General features: G+C 39.2%; 1 protein-coding gene across 3 annotated transcripts in view; it reads right to left on the bottom strand.

The window, feature by feature from the left end:
• grik4 (glutamate receptor, ionotropic, kainate 4) overlaps positions 1–23,815 on the bottom strand; it is a 330,883-nt gene that overhangs the window by 156,999 nt on the left and 150,069 nt on the right. For all 3 annotated transcript variants that reach the window (XM_040008873.1, XM_040008871.1, XM_040008872.1), the window contains exon 3: positions 17,651–17,784. In XM_040008873.1, the coding sequence (XP_039864807.1) occupies positions 17,651–17,732 (82 nt within the window). In that variant the 5' untranslated portion in view covers positions 17,733–17,784. The remainder of the gene's footprint in view (positions 1–17,650; positions 17,785–23,815) is intronic.

Below are 23,815 nucleotides of genomic sequence, written 5' to 3'. Positions count from 1 at the left end.
TGAGGGATCCAGGGACACTACTGGACACATGTTTGCAGGAGTGGGCTGTAATCCATGGTCCTTTCCTACAGGACTGCACTTTGTGTAATCTGAGGTAAGGAGATAGCAGAAATACAAGAGGGACAATCTTCGTTGACCCTGAACAGCGAGGGAGCTGGTGATAGCTGGGAGGCAAAGAAGGAGAGGGAAAAAAAGCCATGCAAACACACACACTAACAGACACACACACACACTCAATGGGACCCAGAGACCTGTCAACTGATTCAGCACAGAGCGAGTTAATAACACAGTTGGCTGCGCAGTGAAAATAGTCAAGCTGTCTGTACACACTTGATAGACTGCCATACTGGCCTGCAGTCCCAGTTATATATGTGTATTTGTGTTTAATTGTGCCTGTACTTTACAACGATGTCACTGATGCTGAGCTATGAAATGTGTCATTTCACCACTACGTGTACCCTGTCCTCCATCTGATCTTTTCCTTCATTTCCACTTGCGTGATTCTTTCCTCACAGGGTATCTGATGACTGGATTTTATTAAGATGAACAGTACAATACAACAGTCCATTTAAAATCAGCAGATATAACAACAACTAAGTAAACATGAAGAGATTGTTTTATGATATAATCATTAAGGATATTTTTATTCCATTAATGATACCTTTAGTTGTATGCATTTCTGGATTTGTTTTTAGGAATGAACCAAATTAAAATTGTATCTTTAGGCACTTTGTTAGTAGCAGCCTGTCTAGTCCTAAATGAAACATCACTGAAACTATTGAAAGAATCAGGGAGAAAAGGCTGAGGTATCCCATATTACAGATGAACTGGACTGAAAGCAGTGGCAGCAGTGATGGAATGATGAATCCAAATTTGACATTTTTGAATCAAATCATAATCATTATGTTAGGAGGATGTCACGAGAGAGGCGTGCCCAGACCTCAACATTATTGAAGCACTGTCAAATCATCTTGAGTGAGTAAAGAACAAAAAAGGCAGCCAACATCCAAAGAAGAGCTTTGAATGACCTTCAAGAATGCTGGAGAACGATTCCTGAAGGCTACTTAATGAAATGACATGAAAGCTAGCCTAAGAGAGTTCAGGCTGTGTTGAACAATAAATCTGGTCACTCCAAACTCTGACTTTCAAGCTTGTTATTATTGAATCACTGAAACATAGCAAAATACAAACAATAAGGCATATGAATTTATTTATTTTTTAACAAATTTTCTTTCACAGTGTTATAACTGATGAGGTTTCCTTTTGTCTTCATAACCTGCTATACATGTTGTATACATGGATTCTGCTTAGAACTGGGAACATCCCCGGTACTAGTCCCTCCCGGGGTTAGTTATCTATTAGTCAAGCAGCGTTCCCTTCCGAACAAACACTTGGTAAATAAGTTTACCAAGTGGGTGATCGTGGCTCAAGAGTTGGGAGTTCGCCTTGTAATCGGTTCGAGCCCCGGCTCCGACAGTCTCGATCGTTGTGTCCTTGGGCAAGACACTTCACCTGTTGTCTACTGGTGGTGGTCAGAGGGCCCGGTGGCGCCAGTGTCCGGCAGCCTCGCCTCTGTCAGTGCGCCCCAGGGTGGCTGTGGCTACAATGTAGCTTGCCATCACCAGTGTGTGAATGTGTGGGAATGGGTGGGTGACTGGATGTGTAAAGTGCTTTGGGGTCCTTAGGGACTAGTAAATGTGCTATACAAATACAGGCCATTTACCATTTACCATATACCATATGGGGATGAATGACAAAAATAGAACAGTAGGCAATGCCACAGATTTACAGGCTAGTGCACACATATGTGTTACGACACAGTCACAAGTGGAACCAGTGCACATGAACACAACACCAGGCATCTGTGTAGCCAGAGGTGGTGCTCAAGGCAAAGGTGGCAGCTGTCGATGTCTGTGCCATCTGATTGTTATGGCAGAGAGTCTGGCAGCAGCTGGGTCGGCGGTGCTCTGAGGGCTCGCCAAACTCTTCACTGTGAGCCATGATCAGAGGTGAGGCATAATGGAGAGGGACTGGCAGAATGTGGTGTCAAGGGAGAAGAGTTTTGTGTGTGTTATTGTATGCTATTGTATGTATCTATGTGTGTGCATATGGTTTGGCAATGCTAATACAAGTATATGGATGAAAATATGGCACAAGGCACATTGACTAAAGCAGGATGCGACCAGGCAATATTTTGTACTTGTACATTGTGATGTGTGTGTCTGTAAAAAACTGTATTTAAAGAATTAAATCTGTTTAATGAATAAAATGCCAAAGGTGCCAAATGTAATCAAGCTCAAAATAATTTATCCGTATTTAGTAAACGACCAAAGGGAGTGTCAGGCTGACCCCAGCTGAGATGAGAGGTGCTTGCTTTTCACCATTACTAATGGATTAAACAAAACAAACAAAAGTGGCTTCCTTCATTATTTTGCTAATGTTGGTCCAGCACAATTTTCTGGAGCTCTGAGCTAGCCTAGGGCTACTGAAAAAAATATAGAAATTGGCCATATTGTTAGGTAAACAGCTGCTTTTTTCTTTAAAAAGTGCCCATTCTCAAAAAGTTAACTTTATTTTTAGTTTTTTTGTTTGTTTGTTTGTTTGTTTTTAATAATTACAGTAACACTCAATAGTATACAGGTAAAATGTTTTAGTTTATAGCAACACTGCAAGCAAGTACTGAACACTCCCCAAGACGCCTTTCCCCAGTACATCCATTCTCCCATTTTCACTGCACCTTAAGAGATACTGTATCCCTGTTGTTGGCAATTTCTGCTCATAGGTCAGGCTTTCAGTAGGGGAGAGGGCTCACATACAGGGGGATATAGTGAACCTTCATGAAGCTTCCTGCTGCCAGGTGAAAATAAGCATCTGGGGTCTTCATATGCACAAGGGACACAACTTGATACCCTTTAACCTCCAAATGTCAGCAGTTAAGGTTTGCTGTGCTAGAGGAATTGATCCATCTGAAATGCAAGAAAAAGGCAAGTGAAGAAGGGGCCAATGGGGGTTCCTCTACACCACTGTCCTCATAGACTAAACACAGAAATAAAACAGGAGAGGAGGGAAAAAAACAGCTGCTCGGGTGTGTGAAACTGCCTGGTAGGAACACTGAGCTTTATCTCATCACTAATCTCAGTTGTTCCTTGTGTTTTCCTGTGGTAATAGAGCAAATCCCAAACAAAGTTTCTGTGATGATCCAAAACAACGGCCATTAGCTTCAGCATAGCTGCCATTACTTTGAGCTGCAGAATAATGTATGCTTCTGTGGCCATAAAAACAACAACACTTACATCTATAGTGCAAGGACGTTTTGAATGTGTGGCAAGTGTGACTGGTTGCTTGAAACTTCTTGTACAGCATAAATTGGACTCGGATGTTTCTCTGTAATGGCAGCCATTTGTGATCTCCTTTACGCCTTACTAACAGTGGTGAACAGAAAAAGACACAATTTAGTTGTGTGTATATATGTGCATCTGAGGTTACAGATAATAGTGTATATGCTTGTTACTTATTATTTTGTCTTGTTATTTATACAGTTTAAGGTAATATGGGGACGACAAAATAAATTTAAAAATGGTTTATGTTTTAGTTCCAGATGGTTTCATAATTGTGCATCTCCTTCATAGGCTTCCGCTTAAATTTTACGTTTCAGTTCAGCTTTATTGGCACGAAAGCTTTCAGAAACAATATTGCCAAAGCACAAAAATACAATCTTTCTTTTTGCGTGTGTGCACATTTGAATGGAGTAGTGTGCCACATATGTCTAGGTCATTTACTGTCTCTGAGGTTGTGTCATGTCGATACATACAAAGCAGCAGAGTGTTCCCCGTCTCCGCCTGACACTTAAGTAGGGATTCTGCATCTGCAATAAACGCTGAGATGAAAAATCCAAGTGCAGGGTAAACTAAGTAAAAAGCTCCAAAATCCAAACCTTTATTCAGAGGAAAGGCAGAGGTCATCCACAGAAAGCCTGGCAGTGAGGTAAATAATCCAAATAGCGAACAGACAAGAAGGCAGAGTCTGTAAAGCAGCCCGCATGGGCCACACAAGAAGAGCATAAACAACACAAGAAATGACAAAAATGAGCAAGAAAATCTGTCAGAAAACAAAGGAAGCTTGGGAGTGTAGACTATATAACATACTATAGTATTTACTATTTGTATATATGTTGGATGAGTAACTAATTGAGTCAAAGCACATTATAATTAAAAGGAATTCAAATGTATTTTACCTGAAATTATAATATATTGTATTTACCGACCTTCCTGATACATACAGTAGAATAACAGGGTAACAATTCAAGTTTTCACAAAGTAGCAGAAATAATTATACTGTAAGTAAATTTAAGTTGTGTATAACTTCAGGGTATTTTACAGGAAACGAGTCACAAATTATATTATAAGTAATTTTAAGTACTGAATAAATCATTTTAAGTATTGCATCATTTGAAACAGTCTGAAACTTCAGGCAATTTACATTAAAGAAGACTGAGTGTTTCATTTGAAGCAGGCTTATATTAAAGGCAGGCTTTTACTGTTGAGCCCATCTGTGGTCATTACCATGTAATAACTATATGCACTAAAACACTTGCAGTACTCTTTTATGGTCTTACACCGACTGTATTACAGCACAATATTAAGGTTATTCATTATTTAAAAAAACCTGAGGTTCTCCTTTCAATCGCTTTAATTACTTTCCTCATTTATTATATTGTTTGTTTAAATGACAGAGCAACTCCACCTACCCATCTGTGTTTACACAGGAATAGTCTTCAAAGCACTTAGGCACCGTACTCATTGTGTCAAAGCTTCACTACTTTAACATGAAGGTAAATAATACATGCTCAAACAACCGGAAAACATAGCAGGATGGATATGTAAGGAAATTTTGACAAAACATAATGTGGCTGATACGAATACACAACTTCACCAATAAACACCTTCAAGTAACTACAATCAGAGAGGCAGTTTATTTTAAAAAAAAAATCTAAATCTACAGCTATTGAAATTAAAAATGTTTAGTTGTCACAACCACACCTCTGGACATTATACAAGTCCCAGTGTTTAATTAACTACTGGCTTTTATACTCCTTTTAAACATCAAACAGCGTGATACCTGTGTGTACTTGGGTGCTGGTGAGATATTTCATTTTTGGTTGATGTCCGAATGAAGACACTTTCCACATGGTACTGTATGCTGGATCAAAACTTGATTGTACTTTTCTGGATTATTGATTCCGAATTAGAATTAGAATCCATTTTATATTCTGATTCTGAATCATGAATGCAGAAAAGTACATTAAAGTTTGAGAAGATCTGCAAAACCACTGTCTACTCCGCCCACTTTCTGTTCGACCCACTGTCTGCTCGGCGCCTCGGGTCAATAAGGTCCCACACCTCCAGACCGACAAACAGCTTCTTCCCCTGGGCCATTCGGACTGTTAACAAACACTATTCCCCCACACCCCACCTCTCACCACTCTGACCCATGGCCTGAATAACCGTCATCACTCAGGCCACTCACTCATACGAACTCTATTCAGACCAAATCTTTTCTTTGCACTACCACCAAACACTTTTGGTGCTCAGAACACTCAGAGTACGCCTCTAATAAAATTGTGCTATCATAAATGTGGTATAAATGGTGACCACATGCAGTTTTATGAGGCAGGCAGTTTCCCTAAAATTTCAATATAGAAGGTACTGAGACTCAGGAATGTTTAAACGATAATATTGTTGTGTTGAAGACATGCAGTTACAGAACACACTGTAACTGCAGACCACACTGCTGTAGCCATCTATGCATAAAAAACATTATCTCTGCATCAGACTAACAAGCAGCTCGATGAGAGGACATCAGAAAAGTTTGCTATCATTGCATTTAGGGAGGGAAGATGCTTCTGTATATGATTCTCTGCATATCTGAGCCAGTATATGCATGGATTTTAACCTGGCATTGATGTTGTGTTTTATTTCACCCTAATCAAAGCACAGTCAACAAAAGCTGTTTTTCCCCTCTAGCTCTCCACAGGAAAAAAGCAGGGCATTTCACAGCATTCATAACTATATTTTAATGAATCGAGCCATAAGCACAATCACTGAAAAAAACGACTGATATTAATTCCTTTTGAGAACGCAGGCATGGTGCTCACGTGCTGGAGGTGTAAAATGGTTTAGAACAGGGAGAATAAATTACACTAAGTTTGGGGTTGACATCAATCACGAATAATCAAATCATCTCCTCTAATTCCCTTTAAAAGCAGTGCTCTCTCCACCATGCCCCGACTGTAATGGATGAGGAGAGTCAAGATCTGCTGCACAAACACCGCTACTTCTAAGAGGAAATTGATGTCCTTGTCGAAGAGATGCAGCGCCGTGTGGTGCAAATGTGGGACGAATAGAAATAAACAATGAAAAAAATGTCCCTGATTCCTCCCCGGAGAAAATAAAGGCCAAAGTATTAAGTGTTAGTTATTGTGGATTAAATACCTCGCCTAAACAGAGCTACAGCTTAGGTGGGTGACTCATCATGTATGCCTCTGAGTATTTGAACTTAACAATCAGTTGGTTTATGAATTCTACAGGGAGCCAGTATAAATAGACCGTGGCCTAAAAGTGGCATTCTGGACCACTTGCAAGCAATTCAGGAATGTGCTGCTTAAGAAAGTGTAAAGGAAGTAATGTAATTATGAGACAATCCAACGTTTTTAGCATCAACTGAGCATCAGTACACAATAACATCATATCTATCTGTCTACTCATGTAATCACTACCTCCCTTTTCCAAGATCTCTTAGTAATAGTATTCCAATGACATAGTTCACATTTTATATTTAAAGGCATTTAACAATTATTTCTGTGTGATAATTTACTTGCTAAAGGGTCCAATTTTACATATTTCAGATATAAAATAATGCTCACTTGATTCACACTTTATTCCTTGACTTATGTTTCATAACCTAAGTGCAAAATTGATACAGAACATAAAGATCTTTCTGCTGCAGTGACGCGACAGCTAAAACAGAAACGAATGTCAGGGCAGAGCGAGGCGTGAGACCGTGTCAGAAGAAGCAATCCATCTCTGATGCAAGGACTTTCATAAGAGGTAGGCTGGCAGTAGATAAGAAGCTGGTTAATGCCATAATCACAAGGGTTATAAATGCTGTTTGGTCTACTGTTTGTTTTATAGGCTGGCACGTGAGCAGATGACAACACAAAACAAACAACCAAGGCCCTGATTCCATTTAAGCTTCAGCCAGGATTCTGGTTATACCTTTCATTCTACATCATCGCATAACTGAAAAGGATAGCAACCCTGTTCGCTCTCACATTCCTCCACCTCAGCGTGTGGCAGTGCCCCATTACACATCCTCAAACATCATCCTGCAGCTTGTAATTAGTTTGTTAATAATTCAAGTGTAAATGTTTTTATGTTTGTGTGTAGCTGATAATAGCTAACGTGTGGGGTTTTTTTTTTTAGAGTGCATTTAGGGTATGTGTGCATGCACATGACCAAATGGGCAATATTTATTTCAATTTGTTCTTATCTGTGGAGAACACATTAATTCAGGAGGCTGTGTTTTGTGTGTTTGTTGGGATGTGTGTGGTTAAAACTAAAGTATAAGCGCGCTACGTATTCACTGTGACTTTATCAGATTTGGTGAATAATTTATGCGGTTGGCTCAGGAGCAAAATAGTGTGCATAATTGCATAACATCACTCCTATCTGCCATTCCTGCCATTAACTAAATGATTGGTCTCAGCACCTGCCCCGCTAATTAAAACCTTGGAGATTAATCATAAACTTTCCCCCCTCAGTCAGCGCCTGAGGATGGATTTGTATGTGCATGTATGTGGGATTAATTCTGCTCATAATTTCCTCTCTACAGTCCTGGACAAACATTTTCCAATTGCATGATTGATGTATGCTATAACAAAGAGCCTTTTTCTTTCTCTGCACATGCGGTATTCTGTAATTAAGCACCGTTTCTTTCTGATATACCCTCATTACCTTTGTTGGCCTCAGATCGAATCAAAGAAAACTGAGCAGTTTGAGTTGACTCTTGTAACAGGTGGTCGCCGAAAAAGAGGTTTAGCTGAAAATGTACCCTGTGGCTTCAATTCCGTGAGTACACATGTCTGAGTGTCATTAACCTAATGGCTCCCATACTAATTAGAAGCAGAGAGATTAATCATTAAATCTCCTCTTGTGGCTCCTCAGCTGGACATCTTGGTCTCTGCTTTAGCATCCATTCAAGCCAACATTTGCATTTTTCACCACAGAGGAACCAATGCTACAATTCAAATGATATGTCAAAGCACTGCAGGATGCTTCCCTCACAGTTATTTACTCTCCTTCCTTTCGGACACGCTATCTTCTCTGCTCTTCCAGTAACAGTGTGTTAAATGAGTTCATAGATGCCAGCTGAAATCAGAGCATGCGAGGGCAGAATGAACCTGACTGGAGGCAAGGGCACAATGACTCAGCCATGGTGGCTCTAGCAGCCAGCCTTAATAAGTCACTGTGAGCGTAGATGGGGCTGAACTGAGGGAAGTGACAGTGTGATGCTGCTGACTTGTGGGTATTACCTCAGCAGGGCTAATTACACTATTAGACCCTACCTGTGGGCTTCAATTTTGCTGATCCACCTTACATGCCCCTGGTGTCTGGAGCCACATACAGTGCATAACAGTGGTCACAGATGTGAACAAATACAAGCACACAAACTAGAGCCCACTCTCTCCAGAAATACAGTATTTTTAATACTGGTACTGCAGCAAATGATTTATTTCTATTGTCAAAATTCAGCACCAAAATAGGAGGCCATGCTTTTTACCAAAGCACGTTTTCCTACACCCAAGTGCTTTGTATCTAATATTCACTGTACACATTGATGAACACATCTGAGATCATGGGGATCTCTCCCAAGACTGAAGATTGCAGCAGCCAAGGATCACACTACCAACCTTTTGATTATGATAATCTACGCTACCTCCTGAGCTACAGCCAACCTGACCCAACCCAACCGCAGTCACAAAAGCCTAGAGAGCAGTTGGCAACCTGGTTGCAAAGAAAATGCTGCATCAAAAACCTCTTTGCAGCTGTTTTGGTTACATGAAAAACACCCACTTGTCCACAAACACTTGGTGACTAACCATCAGTGATGGTGAAACTTGAGAAAGTGCAATGCAAAGTGTAAGTTGAGAATGTTGGGGTGGTTGTAGCTCAGGAGGCCATCTACTAATGTGATGGTTGATGGTTCCAACCCTGGCTGCTCTAGTCTGCATGCCAAATATCTTTGGGCAAGATAGTAACCCTAAGTTGCTCTTTGATTGTGGGTGGACGATAGAAAGCTCTTAAGCATGGAAAAAAAGTCTTTATTTGAATGGGTGTGAATAAGACATGTTGTATAAGGTGCTTTGAGTGCTCGAGTAGAAAATATGTAAGTAAGTAGTAAGTAGTATGTGTGTAGTTTTACTCCCCTTCAGAGTAAAACTTCTGCCTTCTGCTACTGAAACCAACATATTCCAATACTTTTATTTTGGAGGTGAATAGTCTTTGTTTCTGCTTTGTGTTGCAAATTTGGGTGTAGTGATGGACGCAGACCTAAACTTAGAAAAACACATTAAGACAATAACAAAATCAGCTTACTATCACCTCAAGAATATTTCAAGGATAAAAGATCTGATGTCTCAACAGGACCTGGAAAAACTAGTCCATGCATTCATCTTTAGTAGGCTTGATTACTGTAACAGCATCTTTACAGGTCTACCTAAAATATCAGTCAGACAACTACAGCTCATTCAGAGCTCTGCTGCTCGAGTCCTCACTAAGACCAGAAAAGTTTACCACATCAGTCCAGCTCTGAGGTCTTTACACTGGCTGCCTGTCCGTCAGAGGATAGACTTTAAAGTTCTGATGCTGGTCTATAAAGCTCTGAATGGTTTAGGACCAAAATACATCAGTGACCTCCTGACCCAGTATGAACCTTCCAGATCTCTCAGGTCATCTTGATCTGGGCTTTTATCAGTTCCCAGAGTCAGAACAAGACATGGAGAAGCTGCATTCAGCTTTTATGCTCCATATATCTGGAACAAACTCCCAGAAAGCCTCAGATCAGCTGAAACACTCAGTTTATTTAAATCCAGGTTGAAGATTCACCTATTCTCAGCTGCATTTGAATAAAGCACCAAATCCACACTGTTTTACTGTTAAGCTTAAATTTCAAAACTTACATCTTAACTAATGATTTTATCTACTGTTCCTTTCCATTTTAAATCATGCTTTTTATTTGTTTTTGTTTTTTTAATGTCTCTATAAAGCACTTTGAATCATGCTGTTGAATTGTGCCATATAAATAAACTTGCCTTGCCTTTTCTACAGTTTGACATCTGCTTAATAAGTAGCTGGTGAGTGTTAGCAGGCAAGTCTCTATACAAAGTACGGGCAACCATGGAAACCAAAGCAATCACAAGGAGGTTTTTGTTGCAGCATCATCTTTGACACCCAGCGACAACAAGCAACATCCTGCATGTTGGGTAAATACACATTTGTCCCTAGCAACCAGTGGTTACCACGGGTCTCTAGACCTACATGACTGAGCCCATATAGGATGCGGTATTCCTTATTAAACATTTTAATGATGACAGCACATTTTGTATTCAATACATTTATCTCACAACAAACTATTCCTCACTAAGAGCTTGCATGATGCCAGCCTGCCAGGTAGATGGTGCAGGGTCAGACTCTGCTGCTGGGAAAGAAAAACCAATTGAATTTACCCCACCGAGAATCCTCTATCGTGTTCTCCCACTGACTTCGGAAAAGAGAGCAAAGAAGCAGACAAAGATTCGATTTGAGTTCTTCCTGTGGAGATAGTCCTGTTGCTGCCCCCTCAGTAGTCCGGGATGCTCTGTAAGTGTTTTAGGAGTAATGTAAAAAATCTGAACATTTTATGTTCAACACTCCTCAGACTGGATCTCATGCATTAACTGTGAGAACAGCAGCAACTTTAGGGCAGCATATGTGAGTATTTCGTTATTACTATGTATGAAGTTTCATTTTCTCTGATAATGACATTAAGTTGTCTTAATAATGATTCAAATTTGATTGAAGATTATTTACATAAATCAGTTGATTGTCAGCTAAACAAGAATTCCAGCTGTCTTCTTAAGAGTTTAATTGAAAACATTGTTTTATTTAATGCTTAGAACTGAGAAACTTCAGTAACAAACGCACATAGAAAAATGTTTGCTATTATCTGATTATCTGGCAAAGCAGATCTATGAGTACCAAGCTAGAAGTAGAGCCATTACACCATTTTCTGGATTTTAAAAACTGCTGGTATTTTTGTTACTGGTGTGCTTTGCACTGACAGATGATAACATTTAAAAACAGCTCACTCAAATGGATCGTTTTTTCCCCCTATACGTACATATCCGTATGTTATTTAGATGTTTTGAATAAGCTAAACTGAAAGCAAATCTTAATGAGAATGTGCTAAGCATGTTTAATACCTGGGTTAACCGCAGTACTAAACTGCTGCCTCTCGAAGCATCAAATTAATAACTTTCAGGCATCTGTTAAAGTTGCCGTTTGGTCTTTCCCTCTGGACATGTACAACTGGGAGGAGACCACCAGACACATACAAAATGCATGAGGGATTACATATCCCAGCTGATCACTGATGACTTGGGGATCATTGGGACAGCTGAAGGAAGATGGTGGGGAACATTGTCGTCGTTCTCTCTTTTTCTTTCTATTGCACTTTGACAAAATAATAACAAATGTGCGAATAAAGCCAACAAAATAGATATCTTGCCTCTTGAGTTATCCTCGAGGACATATATAATAAGAAACCGATGATTCAATTAAATGTCAGGGAGTGAGATATCTATTTTTCATACATCCCCCTGCCAGCCATTGCATAACATAGTCAATAAACAGCTGTTCAAGCTGTTTATTGACAAGCTATGCAATCCCTGAAATTACCTTCAAAGACAATCAATTATACAAATTGCTTACTGGTTTTGCAGTGCAATAACACAAAGTTAAAATACACTATATGGAAAAAAGTACTGGGCTCCCTATATAATAAGATAAGATAAGATAACCTTTATTAGTCCCACACGTAGAAAATTTGTTTTGTTACAGCAGAACGTGATCAGTGCATAGTTACATAGCAACAATTAGAAAAACACTGGAATAGGATAAGATGATAAGAATAAGATACTGTACACAGTAGAATAGAATAAAATTAAATAGTATATACAATAGAATAAAAATAGAATACAAATGCTATATGCAACTGAGTAAAATACAAGGTTGTCAGAAAAAGATTATTGCACTTAGTGTTATTGCTATTGCACATGTGTGGATGTGGATGTGTGTGTTTGGTCAGTTGCAAAGTCTTTGTTGTAGAGTCTGACAGCAGTGGAGAGGAAAGACCTGCAAAATCTCTCTGTCCCACATCGTGAGCCTGGCACTGAAGGAGCTGCTCAGTGCTGAGAGTCTCCTGCATGGGGTGGGAGATGTTGTCCAGAAGGGATGATAGCTTAGCCACCATTCTCCTGTCTCTCACCACCTCCACTGGGTGCAGTGGGCATCCTAGAACAGAGATGGTCCTCCGGATCAGCCTGTTCAGTCTCTTCCTGTCCCCAGCAGAGATGCTGCCACCTCAGAAAACCACATCATAAAAGAGTACAGTGTACATATAGTACTCCTGTAGTACACCTACAGGAACTGCTCAAGCATGGAAACTAATGCCATGAAGCTCCCAGCGCAGTGTTTGTGCCAGAGAAGCAGTTAGAGCCAGCAGATCGTCAGCTATACTTTTACATACAATGCAATGGTTGCAATGGTGGCATGCTATTATACCATGCTCAGTGTCAGTGAGCACTTTATAATGACCTATTGTTTCAAAAATGTTTGTAAAGAGCATCTACATAGCTAGATGCTCTTCATTTTATACACCTGTAGCAATGGCTCTGAAAATACCTTAAGTGTGGCTTAATACTTTTTTTCATATAATGCAAAGTGACTTAATAAAATAAAGCACCAATAAAAAAAAAAGTGAGCATATATAAAAAATACTAATGTTTATGTCGCATGTTCATGTATGAGGAGCGGATAATTTGCTTTCATATTCTCCTATTAAACCAGCCAGAATGGAGAGTCTGCAGGGCAAGACAATGTTGGTAGCGTTGTTGAATATTGCTCTAATTGTAGCGAAATCCACGTGAAAGACAGAGCTACTAAAACCCGTTTTTAATAATTTAGAGCTGTTTCACATTATGTTCTCGGGGCTGCTGTAAGGTTTATGTGCGACACGACCTTATGCACAGGAAGTGTGTTTGCCTCTTCCTGGTGAGATTACTGCCTCTAATCGTGTAACGGTTTTGCTCTGTGATGGTGACAGACCACAACAAAGACATCCTGGCCCTGAACTGTGAGGACTAGTTCTTAGTGCTGGGAAATCCTGATTGGTTTTTGAACTAGAAGAAAAGATTCTGAAGAACCACTGATGGTAGGCCAAGCCAGGGAGATACAGGATGGTCTTTAAAATGGTATAGCCAATGATATTATCATAGAAGATGTGTAGAAGTGTGTCAAGCCATTCCTTTGGATTTCAGATAAGCGCTATGCACTGTAATGCTTCATTTATGGTACCTTGGTTGTGTCTGTTCATGGAGGTATTTTCCTGAGGAGAGCCTTTTGGGGCAGCTGGTCAGCTGCCACTAAAGTTCTTCATCAAAATATTCCAAAATCACAACTGCACGGTGCTCGCCATGCATTGGTGAGAGGCTGAGATTTGCCCAAAAAAAAGAAAAGAAAAAGAAAGCACAGACAGTGACTACAGTGGACACTGTTTTTTCACTTGGTTTCACTTCAGCTCTTTAGATGTAAGAACTTCTGTCTCAGCTGGCTGATGGACCAACAACAGCAGAAGAAAGAGTAGCTTGTAGACAAATTGTACCACATATTTTTGGCTCTGTCCCCAATCTAACAACAGACACTCTCTGCAGGTAGAAAGGCAGTCCAAAGCTGCCCATGGACTGCCAACAGACTGCCCACATGACACCACTGCTGAACCATAATTTCCCCATTAGTCCTACCTGGGTAGTAGATAATAGAGACAGCATTAAAGGATCTTTCTCATTTCAAGACAGAAAGAGACTTCAGCTTATTTCAGTAAGTTCCTTTTCATTTTATCAGTTTTGTCATTTTGATTTCATTCATCTTAACTTATGCTCTAAAAGAGCACTGTCCATGAGCTAAGCCTTATGTTGATGTATGCAGTCGTTATTCATGGGTTATATTGAGGCATTGATTAAATTTCTTTATAAACCCAGCTAGATGTTTAGGGACTCTGTTGAAATTGAAGTTGCACTGGTCCTGAATAGCTCAGCTCTTCTTTTTTTTCTACATTTTAAATCTCTGTATTACAAAAAGCAGACACCAGCTCATAACAGCAATGTGTGTTTAGGAGATGACTGTCTGGAAATAAGCATAAGTACCAAGTTATTAGCTGAACAGAATTACACAGGAGACACTTTTTCACTTAACTAATGGCTGAATACCACCCACAGCAACAAGCTGCACCATATGGTAGTGAACCAGCATTTTTAGGCAGTGTTTGCAGTTTGTCTTCTTGTTTTCTCTTTTTGTTCTTTTATAATTGTATTTTGGCGATTGATTTCACCTCTTTTATTTCTTTTATTTGGTTAAGGCTTCACTTGTCATTACTTTCATTTTTTTTAAAAAGGAACAATGAAGGAAAATCAATTTGTACTTTCCCAGGCTGATATCACAACTCCACTGCAACTTAAACATTGTTTATCCCATAATTTGTTCCCCACCACAAGGCAGCAGTAAAAATGCCAGAAGACATGTTTCCTTATCAAAATTGAAGTAAATAGACTTACTTTGCATCACATGGTTTAATTAATTTACAAACAAAAGTAGATCCTAATCCCTGGATTTGCTAAGAACATGGCAGACACAAAGAGAAGTTCCTCAGTTCACCTACACTGAGCTTGCTGCTGGCTGCTAGCTGGTCCTGGTGGTAATGTGTGAGGGACAGGAGGTTGTTTTTGGCACTCACACATTCAGAGAAGGCCAGACAGTGACATTATGCCAGCCAGGCAGGACTCTAGGGACGGCCATGTTAAATACCATCTCCTGCAGCTCAAATGGCAGAGTTGTAGTGGTGTTTTGGGTTATGTGTTTGTTTGTGTGCCTCTGTGGGTTGTGAAACGTGTATATGTGGCTGCGTGTTTGTACTTTTGCATATCTATGCCTTGTACTGGAATAAAGTAGCAATGAATGGGGTTCTGTGCAAAGATGACATTAGAAGAAATGTACAAAAACAGGCCAAGCACCTAATTATCCATCAACGATGCAACATTGAGATAAATATAAACCACCACTGCTGTGGAGCTGGTACAATCAGGTGGAGGGTGGTAGGGAAAACAGGGAGAAAGAAAAGGCATGCGGCTGCAAACTACTTCTCAGATGATATTCACAAACAAGGAATGATTTGTTCTTGGTTGTGTTGATAGAGTAAACTCTGAAACTCTGCTGTTTTCAAAATACAGAAAATGGTTTGGGGCATTATGTGACAATCCAGCAAAAATTCTGCAAACAGCAGATGTGCTGTGACAGAGCTACTGTATGAGACAGAACAGACAGGGTAGAAAAACAGTGAGTGATACATAAATGCCTTGTTCAAAAATAAGAGATGGTGATAGCGCTCAAAAATGACAGTTTGAACTGATTCAGTTTCGTCAAGGTTCAAAATACTGGAAAGATAAAAAGACTTTTACACACAAGAGAAGTAAAGGGAAAAGACAAAAGATCAAGAAAGGATGACACATTACAGTTCCAATGTGCATTTATCAGCCATGAGCTTTTTTCTTTTTTTTCTTCTGAACAATTAGAATTGCATTTGTACATCATCTAAAGAGGCACTCTTATTTTTAATGCACCCTTTGGATTTATTTGTTTTTTTAATAGTCTTAATATAACCACATGGCCATTTGTACACAGCTTCTGTGCTATTAACTTGCACCCTTCTAACCTGCACACAGATCTCACTTTCAAGTGTTCTTGTTAAAAGAACAGTTGAAAGCTGACCACTGAGAAATCACAGCAGGGAACAGTTTGGGAGCCGCAGAATCAATGTCATTCTGAATCTCTATCTCAGTTTCACTATTAATGCTATTAATTTCTATATGTAGTGCACACACACACACAACCCCGTTCAGCTATCTTAGTGAGGACCTTCATTGACATAATGCTTTCCCTAGCCCCTTATCCTAACTCTAACTGTTAAAAATGAATGCCTAACCCTAACCCTTACCCTAAACCTGACCGTAACCTAATTGTAACCTTGACACTAAAACCACATTTTGATCCTCAAAAATGCCTTTAAATGCCTTCAAATTTGTGAGGACTGGGTTGTGTGTCCTCACAAGTGACTGTTGGTTCTCACAAAGATAGCTAGACAGGAACACACACACACACACACACACGAACAAGCGTTTCCAACCTTAGACAAGGGTTCTATACATAAATGAAGAGACAGTCAATCACACTTTTGGTAGACGGGGAGCAAGTGACAGGGAGTCAGAGAGCTGCTGACTGTAGGAGAATAATAACAAGATGGACCAACCTCCATCGGTTACCAGCATACTCTAGCAGTTTATGTGACTTTTGAAGCAGACTCTCCAGTGAAAAATCTAGTCTTGGTCCACCGATCAGCCACTATTTCCAGAACCACAGTACTGCAGTGGTTTTGCTAGATTTTAGCAATTGCTTTAAAATGTTTGTTCAATAGTCCCAACAGTCACAGTCAAAATAGTTGCAGAGCTGCAAGTGCCGCTTACAACAGTGAAAAAAGGGCAAGATTAGGATAAGAGTCAGATTTTTGCAATGCTCAGATTACTTTTATAGTTAAATATTTAAAAGAGCTGCAATAAACAGAGAGGTAATCAATGTATCTGATAGGTCAGCTGACACGCGTCTAATTATGCACCTTAAATTTTGTTTAATATGCAGGTGGAAGGGTGGGTATGTGCAGAGTTAGAATAATAGGTTTGTTTTGGGTCTAAGCTTGCTTTAGTGGCTAATTGCTTAAAGCTATACTGTATCACTGTACACAGCATACACAGTAAACAACAGCAAACAGTAAACAGTATATATAGTATTAAGTTTGTACCAGCCAGATACTCTTAAACTATAATGTTGTCATGAAAGTCTATGGTGCATTAACTGTTGTGTGGCTGACTGTAAAACAACTATAGGTTATAGACTGTAGTTCTGTAGTATCTTACAGACAATTAGGACTGTGTCACATTCACACATTGATTTTGTAGCCTGTTGATACCTCAGGCCATGTGTTACAGCCATGTGAGGAAACATGGCTACTTTTCAACATTTGTGATTGAATTCCTCCAGCCAGTTTTATCGAGACTGTGGAGACTGCAAAGATTAGGGTATCCAGCTATCTGAGCTGACAGCTCTGAAGCAACAAAATGTCAATTCCCACTCAACAATTAAAAACTTAAACGTACTCATTCACTGATATTTCAAGTAGAATGAAAAGCATGCACTGTATAGAGTGGAAGCCATTATGTTTTGCAATTTACCTATTCGAAAGGAGAGCGGGCCACCAAAGGTGCTTCTCACCCACATGGCTAAGAAGAGCAGAAGCGCCCAGGCTGTGAGCATCTTCTATGACTCCTCATGGGTCCTGCCCCGGGGGTGCCCCTGTCACAGCCACCTGAAGAATATACAAAGAAGAGAACACCATTTATACATCAGCAGGCATCAAGTTGGACACGCACACAAGCCACATCTGTGCAGAATAGTGATAAGCCTTCGGATATACAGTGCCTCATCTCTGTTTTGCTCATGCCATCTCTCATTGCATGCTAGGAATCTATTAGTGTCAGTGCGAGACTGCAGCTAAGTGAATTTTAAGCCTATGGGAGTTTTAATGACTTTGCTGTTTTTTCTGTATTACTTGGCAACAGTCTTTTTATTTATTTTTTTTAGGTCTTTGTTGTTTTGTTACATATTTAAACATAAAATCCATTTTTTATCTCCCTGGTATTGAAGCAAAAACTCACATAAGGTGACTTGAAGCATCCTGAACCAAATTTCTGGGTCTGTATTAAACCCTCTGAGCTGTTTCCATCAGGAGTTGTAAAGGACCGAAAACCAAAGGGGATATATTTGACTTCCATTTCCCAGGTGGACAGCAATATGACTCCAAATGAATCATAATGTTGTTCCCTGTTTCCCGCCTGTGTAAATAACTAACTGTTTGATAAAAAGGTTTGCCATACCAGCAAGTTTTCTGCCCACAAGAGGCACAAAATGGAATTATCGTAGGTAATAGCTAAGAAATAGTTTCATTTTTAGTAATCTTAGTATTGCATTTCTAGTAATTTTATTCTATTTTATTTGTTTTTCCCATGTGCAGTTAATGTCCTCTAGATGTAACTGTTTCCTATATTTTCTTTATATTTTCCCTCACCTAACTGCATGCAGCTCTATCAGGCTAACACTAGAAAATCAACAGATGCCATAATTAATTCACAACATGATTCACAAATGTAAACCATTAATGCGTTTGACGGTATTTTTAACCCTATTTTACCTCATCACACCTTCTTAAAGTGATTCTCAGATGCTTGATTAAAACGAGATCTGTTCACTCTTCATCAAGGTCTGGCGTTATTCAAGCTGACATTTACGAAGCTTAAAGGAGTGGGTGGTTCTGGTACGCAGCGATAGAGGATGGCGTCTTCTCTTTGACAGTGTTTTATGTTCCAGATCATAAAGAGACTTTCTGTTTTTTTTTAAAGGGGGATCTAGGGTGGGGGGATGGGGGTCAGGGACAAAGTCACTGCAACCACAGTGACTGTTTTCTGCTATAAAGTACACTACAGCTGCGTAAAATACTTTATTTTCAACAAAAAACAAGCAAAGTTTCTTTCGGCTCATCCTACCAAACAGAGTAAGCCAGTTAGGTGCGTGGAGGGCAAAGCATCCAAATGTCAGACAGTATGAATATGGCAGACAGCAAGGCTATTGCAGCTGGACTGGAAAGAGTAAGGTCCTCTATATTTATGCAGGCACAAAGCCAGTAGAGGTGCAAATGTAGCCACAATATCATTTTCAAAGGGAGGAAGCTGACAGTCCTGCGTTTGCACCTGTGTGATTATTCTGGATGCAGGAAGACACTCTTTGGACTACAGGACGTGCTTATCTAGAGTGTCTCAGCTGAGTAACTGGACCAGAGATGGACAACATTTAAAGAGGGAGATTTGAAGATTGAGTCAGTGTCATGCAAATCTTAGTATCGGTTCATTTCAAAGTTGTTTCATTTAATCTACACACTTTCTCACAGATTTTAGTGTTTGCTGCTATGTGTAGCATGTTTTTGGTTAATTTATTATGCCATTTCTTAGCCAAGGCCAGAAAAGTAGCATGTGAGTATAAAACCAGATAAATAAATGAGTCACAATGCAACTCTTACCATGGCATGAAACTTTCTTAATGCGTTTGTTTTTTTAATTTGTTTTACAGTACTGTACTTGGGTTAAAGTTGACTGGAATTAGCATTCCAACACCTTCTATTGATGAGCCATCAAGTCTGACAGGCAGGTTAATATATATTACTTTCACATATGTGTTATGTGATATTTTCACGTGTTACAACCTGACATCGCTTCCAGTGACAGCATAGACAGCATTGCTCAGCAACAATAAAAATAAAAATATCGCAGGTTTACATACGCCCTCAACACATTCCTTTTCTCATTCTCGTGACGCATTCAGGGTGCAGATGTAACTGAAGTTGCAGTTGTGGTACTTTGGCATTTCTTTAAATGGCAGGTTATTTTAAATTCAGCTTTTAAAATAACGCAACAAGTATCACCAAACACACAACTTGTTTCTGCACAGTTTGTCACACAGTTTGTCTGCTAGTTAAATGTACATTTGCTGTATTTCCCGAGAGAGAAAAAAAAAAGTTAATGAATGCCATCTCAGAGATAAAGATGTAAGAAAGAGAGAACAGAGAGGAACGATCAGAGATTATCGACAAAGACAAGGACTCCAGCATGTAATGTCCTAATTCACTTTCAACTTTTTAAATTAGATCTTTAATCTGTGCATGAATTAGGTTTTTTGTGAAATGTCATGCAAAAGAAACTTAAGTTTACTAATTATGCAGTGGATTTAAAAGTTCCATGAAAATACTGTACTAGGCAGTTTGGTACACTTTAGTGCAGGTTAAGCTGGTCAGTATGCAGTACTGTGGTAAAGGTCGCAGTGATGTTCACGGTTTATGTTAGGTTACAACCAGGTAATAACATCAGTTTACCAAAAAATATACAGATCAGATTCACTCACTGAATTTCACCTCTTACTCTTGCTTTATACAGTCTAGGGTTGGAAATCTGCCCCATAGCTTATGAAACATCTGCTCAAACTCTGAGAATCTCACAGCAGCAGCATCACAGGTCAGCTGATCACAGCCTGAACACAAACTCACAAAATAAGTTTTTGTGTGAATTAATTGAAGTAATTCTTCTCCCCACGGTGCGCTGCTACACCTTAGCATTCCCCACCTGCCAAATCAGGCTTTAATAAGCCCTCACTGTACTGTACATGTTGTTTCTGAACTCACTAACTAGAAGGAAAGGAAAGGTAAAGGAAAGTGAAGCAAAGTCCTTTTAGGAACAGAGCAGACACACAGATGATTATTTTGCAGATGTTTCTGGAAATGTATGGATTTGTACATTTACTATGTTTCATTAGTGAACAATATAAGCAAAAGGAAAAAAGAATAATTCCCCATTAACTGCACTGGTCATTACATGAGGTTTACCTGGATCTGCATGTAGTGTTCATATTACCAATTTAAACCTTAAGCAGCTCACCGCCTAGGATGGCAATAAGACCGTCCCTCTCTGTTCTCGCACTACCTTACTGTTATTGCTCAGGAGCCCAGAGGAACAGCTGGATAGGACTGTCAACACATCAAGATCATTTCACAGACTTTTTCTAGGAAAACTATGCAAATAACAGCTGTCGAAAGTCTTCCCTTGAGGTGTTCAGCAGAGAAGAAAAACAGAAAAACAGCACTGAATGATGCCCATTCCAAAATTAATTGAGTACTGAATATTCCTTGCAGCTTATATCATTATGCACACAGGGGGATTATGGCGGTTTATTGTTCAATTAGACTGACTTTACAGCAGCATGTTTTCAACAATGTAAAATACGTTCATCCAACTTACACCTGATAAGCCACAGCGTAGAACGGGGAAGACTGAACAGGAAGTGAAAGATTCTTTTTAACTACCAAGATTCCCGACACAAACAACAGCACTGTGCTAGTTAACAATATAAAGCTTAACTGCTTCTTCCAACAGGGTGCCATTTATTTGACTGCATATGAGAATATCAGAAGTGAGACATTAAATTAAAAACACAATGCTGAGTCCCTTGATACTAAATATGGCCAATCAATGTCAATGATAGCTTAGATATGTTGCAGAAGCCTTTGCAGGCTAAATCACCGCTGAGTAGAGACAAAAGCTTTGGCAGGCTTTAGAGTGAAAGTCAATGCAATCTGTAACACTAATGGCTTTTCAGTGAGATAAGCTCATTCATTTTAGCGTTCAACACAAATTCCAATACGCTCGATACAGGGGTAAAATGAAAACTGAGCTGAATGATTGCCCTCATTTTTAACACACCCAAACCTATGATATCAATTTCAGTTCAGCTTCTCTTTTCAGAAACACAAACACAGACTGATATATCTTTACTACCGCAGGGCTTCTGTACTGAAGCCAAAGTGGCTAAATTGCATGCTGGCTCTTTAGGTTGTGCTTGGGATAAAATGACTTGAAAAAATGAAAAAATATAATTCTATTAAGAAAAATACGCAGTAAAAAGAACAGGAGCTGAAGCGGTTCAGGAGACAGAGGTATATAATGCTCCTTGATACACCCACTGCTCCAAGCATTCTTCTGTTTACTCACCACCAAAAATGGGCAGTAACGCGTTACTGTAATCCGATTCCTTTTTCAAGTAATCAGTAATTAGATTACTCAGCGTGCTTACGAGAACGTAACAGTAATCATTACTGTTACTTTCTCGTAAGCACGCTGCGTTACTAAACCGTGATTTTGTTTATGATAGTGTCTCATGACAATGACGTAGAAGCATGCGACGTCTGTGCCGTGGTAGCAACAGGCTTGTGTAGATCAATAATAGAGGGCGGGAAAAAGTATGACCGTGCAGCGTTTTAAGCTTGGAAGTACTGACATTACTTTGAGTTTGAATCTGTAGAAATCTTCTGGTGTACACTCTCCATTGGAAGAAAACTTGTTTCTACAGTGAAAATTTAACTTCAAATTAGGCAAACCTCCACCTCCACTCCTGCTAAACAGGTGAAAATAGATTTAAGAGCGACGGGACTTAGTGCTGCTCAATCTTTGATTTTATTTCTTTTTTGCTGTTATTTAATCGCATCTATTTGAAATAGGGAGTGTAAACACAAAAAATTATTTTATATGCTGGAATATGCAGAAAATAGGTTTAAAGGTTAAACAAATGTCTTCAAGTCAGACACTGTTGCACATAATTTAATTTTTGTTTGATGCATAAAGTTAAAGACTAAAACTAATAAAACAAATTTTAAAAAGAGACTTTTTCATGTGTTTCAATTTTATATGATGGATTATGCAGAAAAAATAGAATTGGGCTGAAAGGTCTATTGCTTTATTATGTGTTCAGGTTGTGTATCATATTTTTAAAAAGTAACTAAGTAATTAATTACTTTTGAAAATAAGTAATCAGTAAAGTAACAGGATTACTTTCTTGGAGAAATTATTAGTAACTAATTACTATTTTCAAGTAACTTGGCCAACACTGCTCACCACCTTCAAGTCAAATTTTCTTTTTCATTCTTTTCTTTTGCTTATTTATTTATTTTTTTGCTTTTCTTATCTTACCTTAGGTTTCTTAGGTTAAGGTATTCTGTTAAGACATAAATCTACAACACTGTAGGCTGTTCACATAAGAAAACTGCTTGTTACATAAATATCTAATCAGCCAATCAGATGGTAGAAATTTAATGTAGGCATATAGAAATACTCAAGATGACATCCTGAAGTTCAAACTGTACATCAGAATGAGGAAGAAAAGCAATTTAAGTGGCTGAATGTGGCACAATTGTTGGTGCCAGCTGCTCTGAGAGTTTTAGAAACTGCTCATATACTGGGATTTTCTCCCATCTCTCATCTCTATAGAAAATGTGTCAGTGAAAATACTTTGTTGATGCCAGAGGTCAGCAGACAATGGTCAAACTACTTGAGCTGACAGAAAAGTAACAGTAACTCAAATATCCACTCGTTATAACCGGAGATATTACTTTAGTTTCAGTTAAGAATACTTTAAATGGTGCAGCTGACCTGAGTATTGTTGCCGACCATGTGCATCCTTTCATGACCAGTGCACCCAGTACTCTAATGGATGCTTTCAGCAGGATAACACACCATGTCACAAACCTCAATTCACCTCAAACTGGTTTCTTGAACATTACGAGTTCACTGTGCTAAAAACAGTCATCAGATTTCAATGCAATACAAGGTGTACCCAATAAAGTGAGTGAGTGTAGCTCTTCTTATGCTTCCTGCACCTTAATCTTAAAATGCTCATTATAAGATTCGGAGTGGTCCATGACACAAACTTTAAATATATTTTACAGTCACCTGCAGTAATGGTAA

The sequence above is a fragment of the Simochromis diagramma genome, unplaced genomic scaffold (genome assembly GCF_900408965.1).
Source record: "Simochromis diagramma unplaced genomic scaffold, fSimDia1.1 OVJJ01000344.1, whole genome shotgun sequence".
Classification (NCBI taxonomy): Eukaryota; Metazoa; Chordata; class Actinopteri; order Cichliformes; family Cichlidae; genus Simochromis; species Simochromis diagramma.
This window is presented reverse-complemented; position numbering and strand designations above follow the sequence as displayed.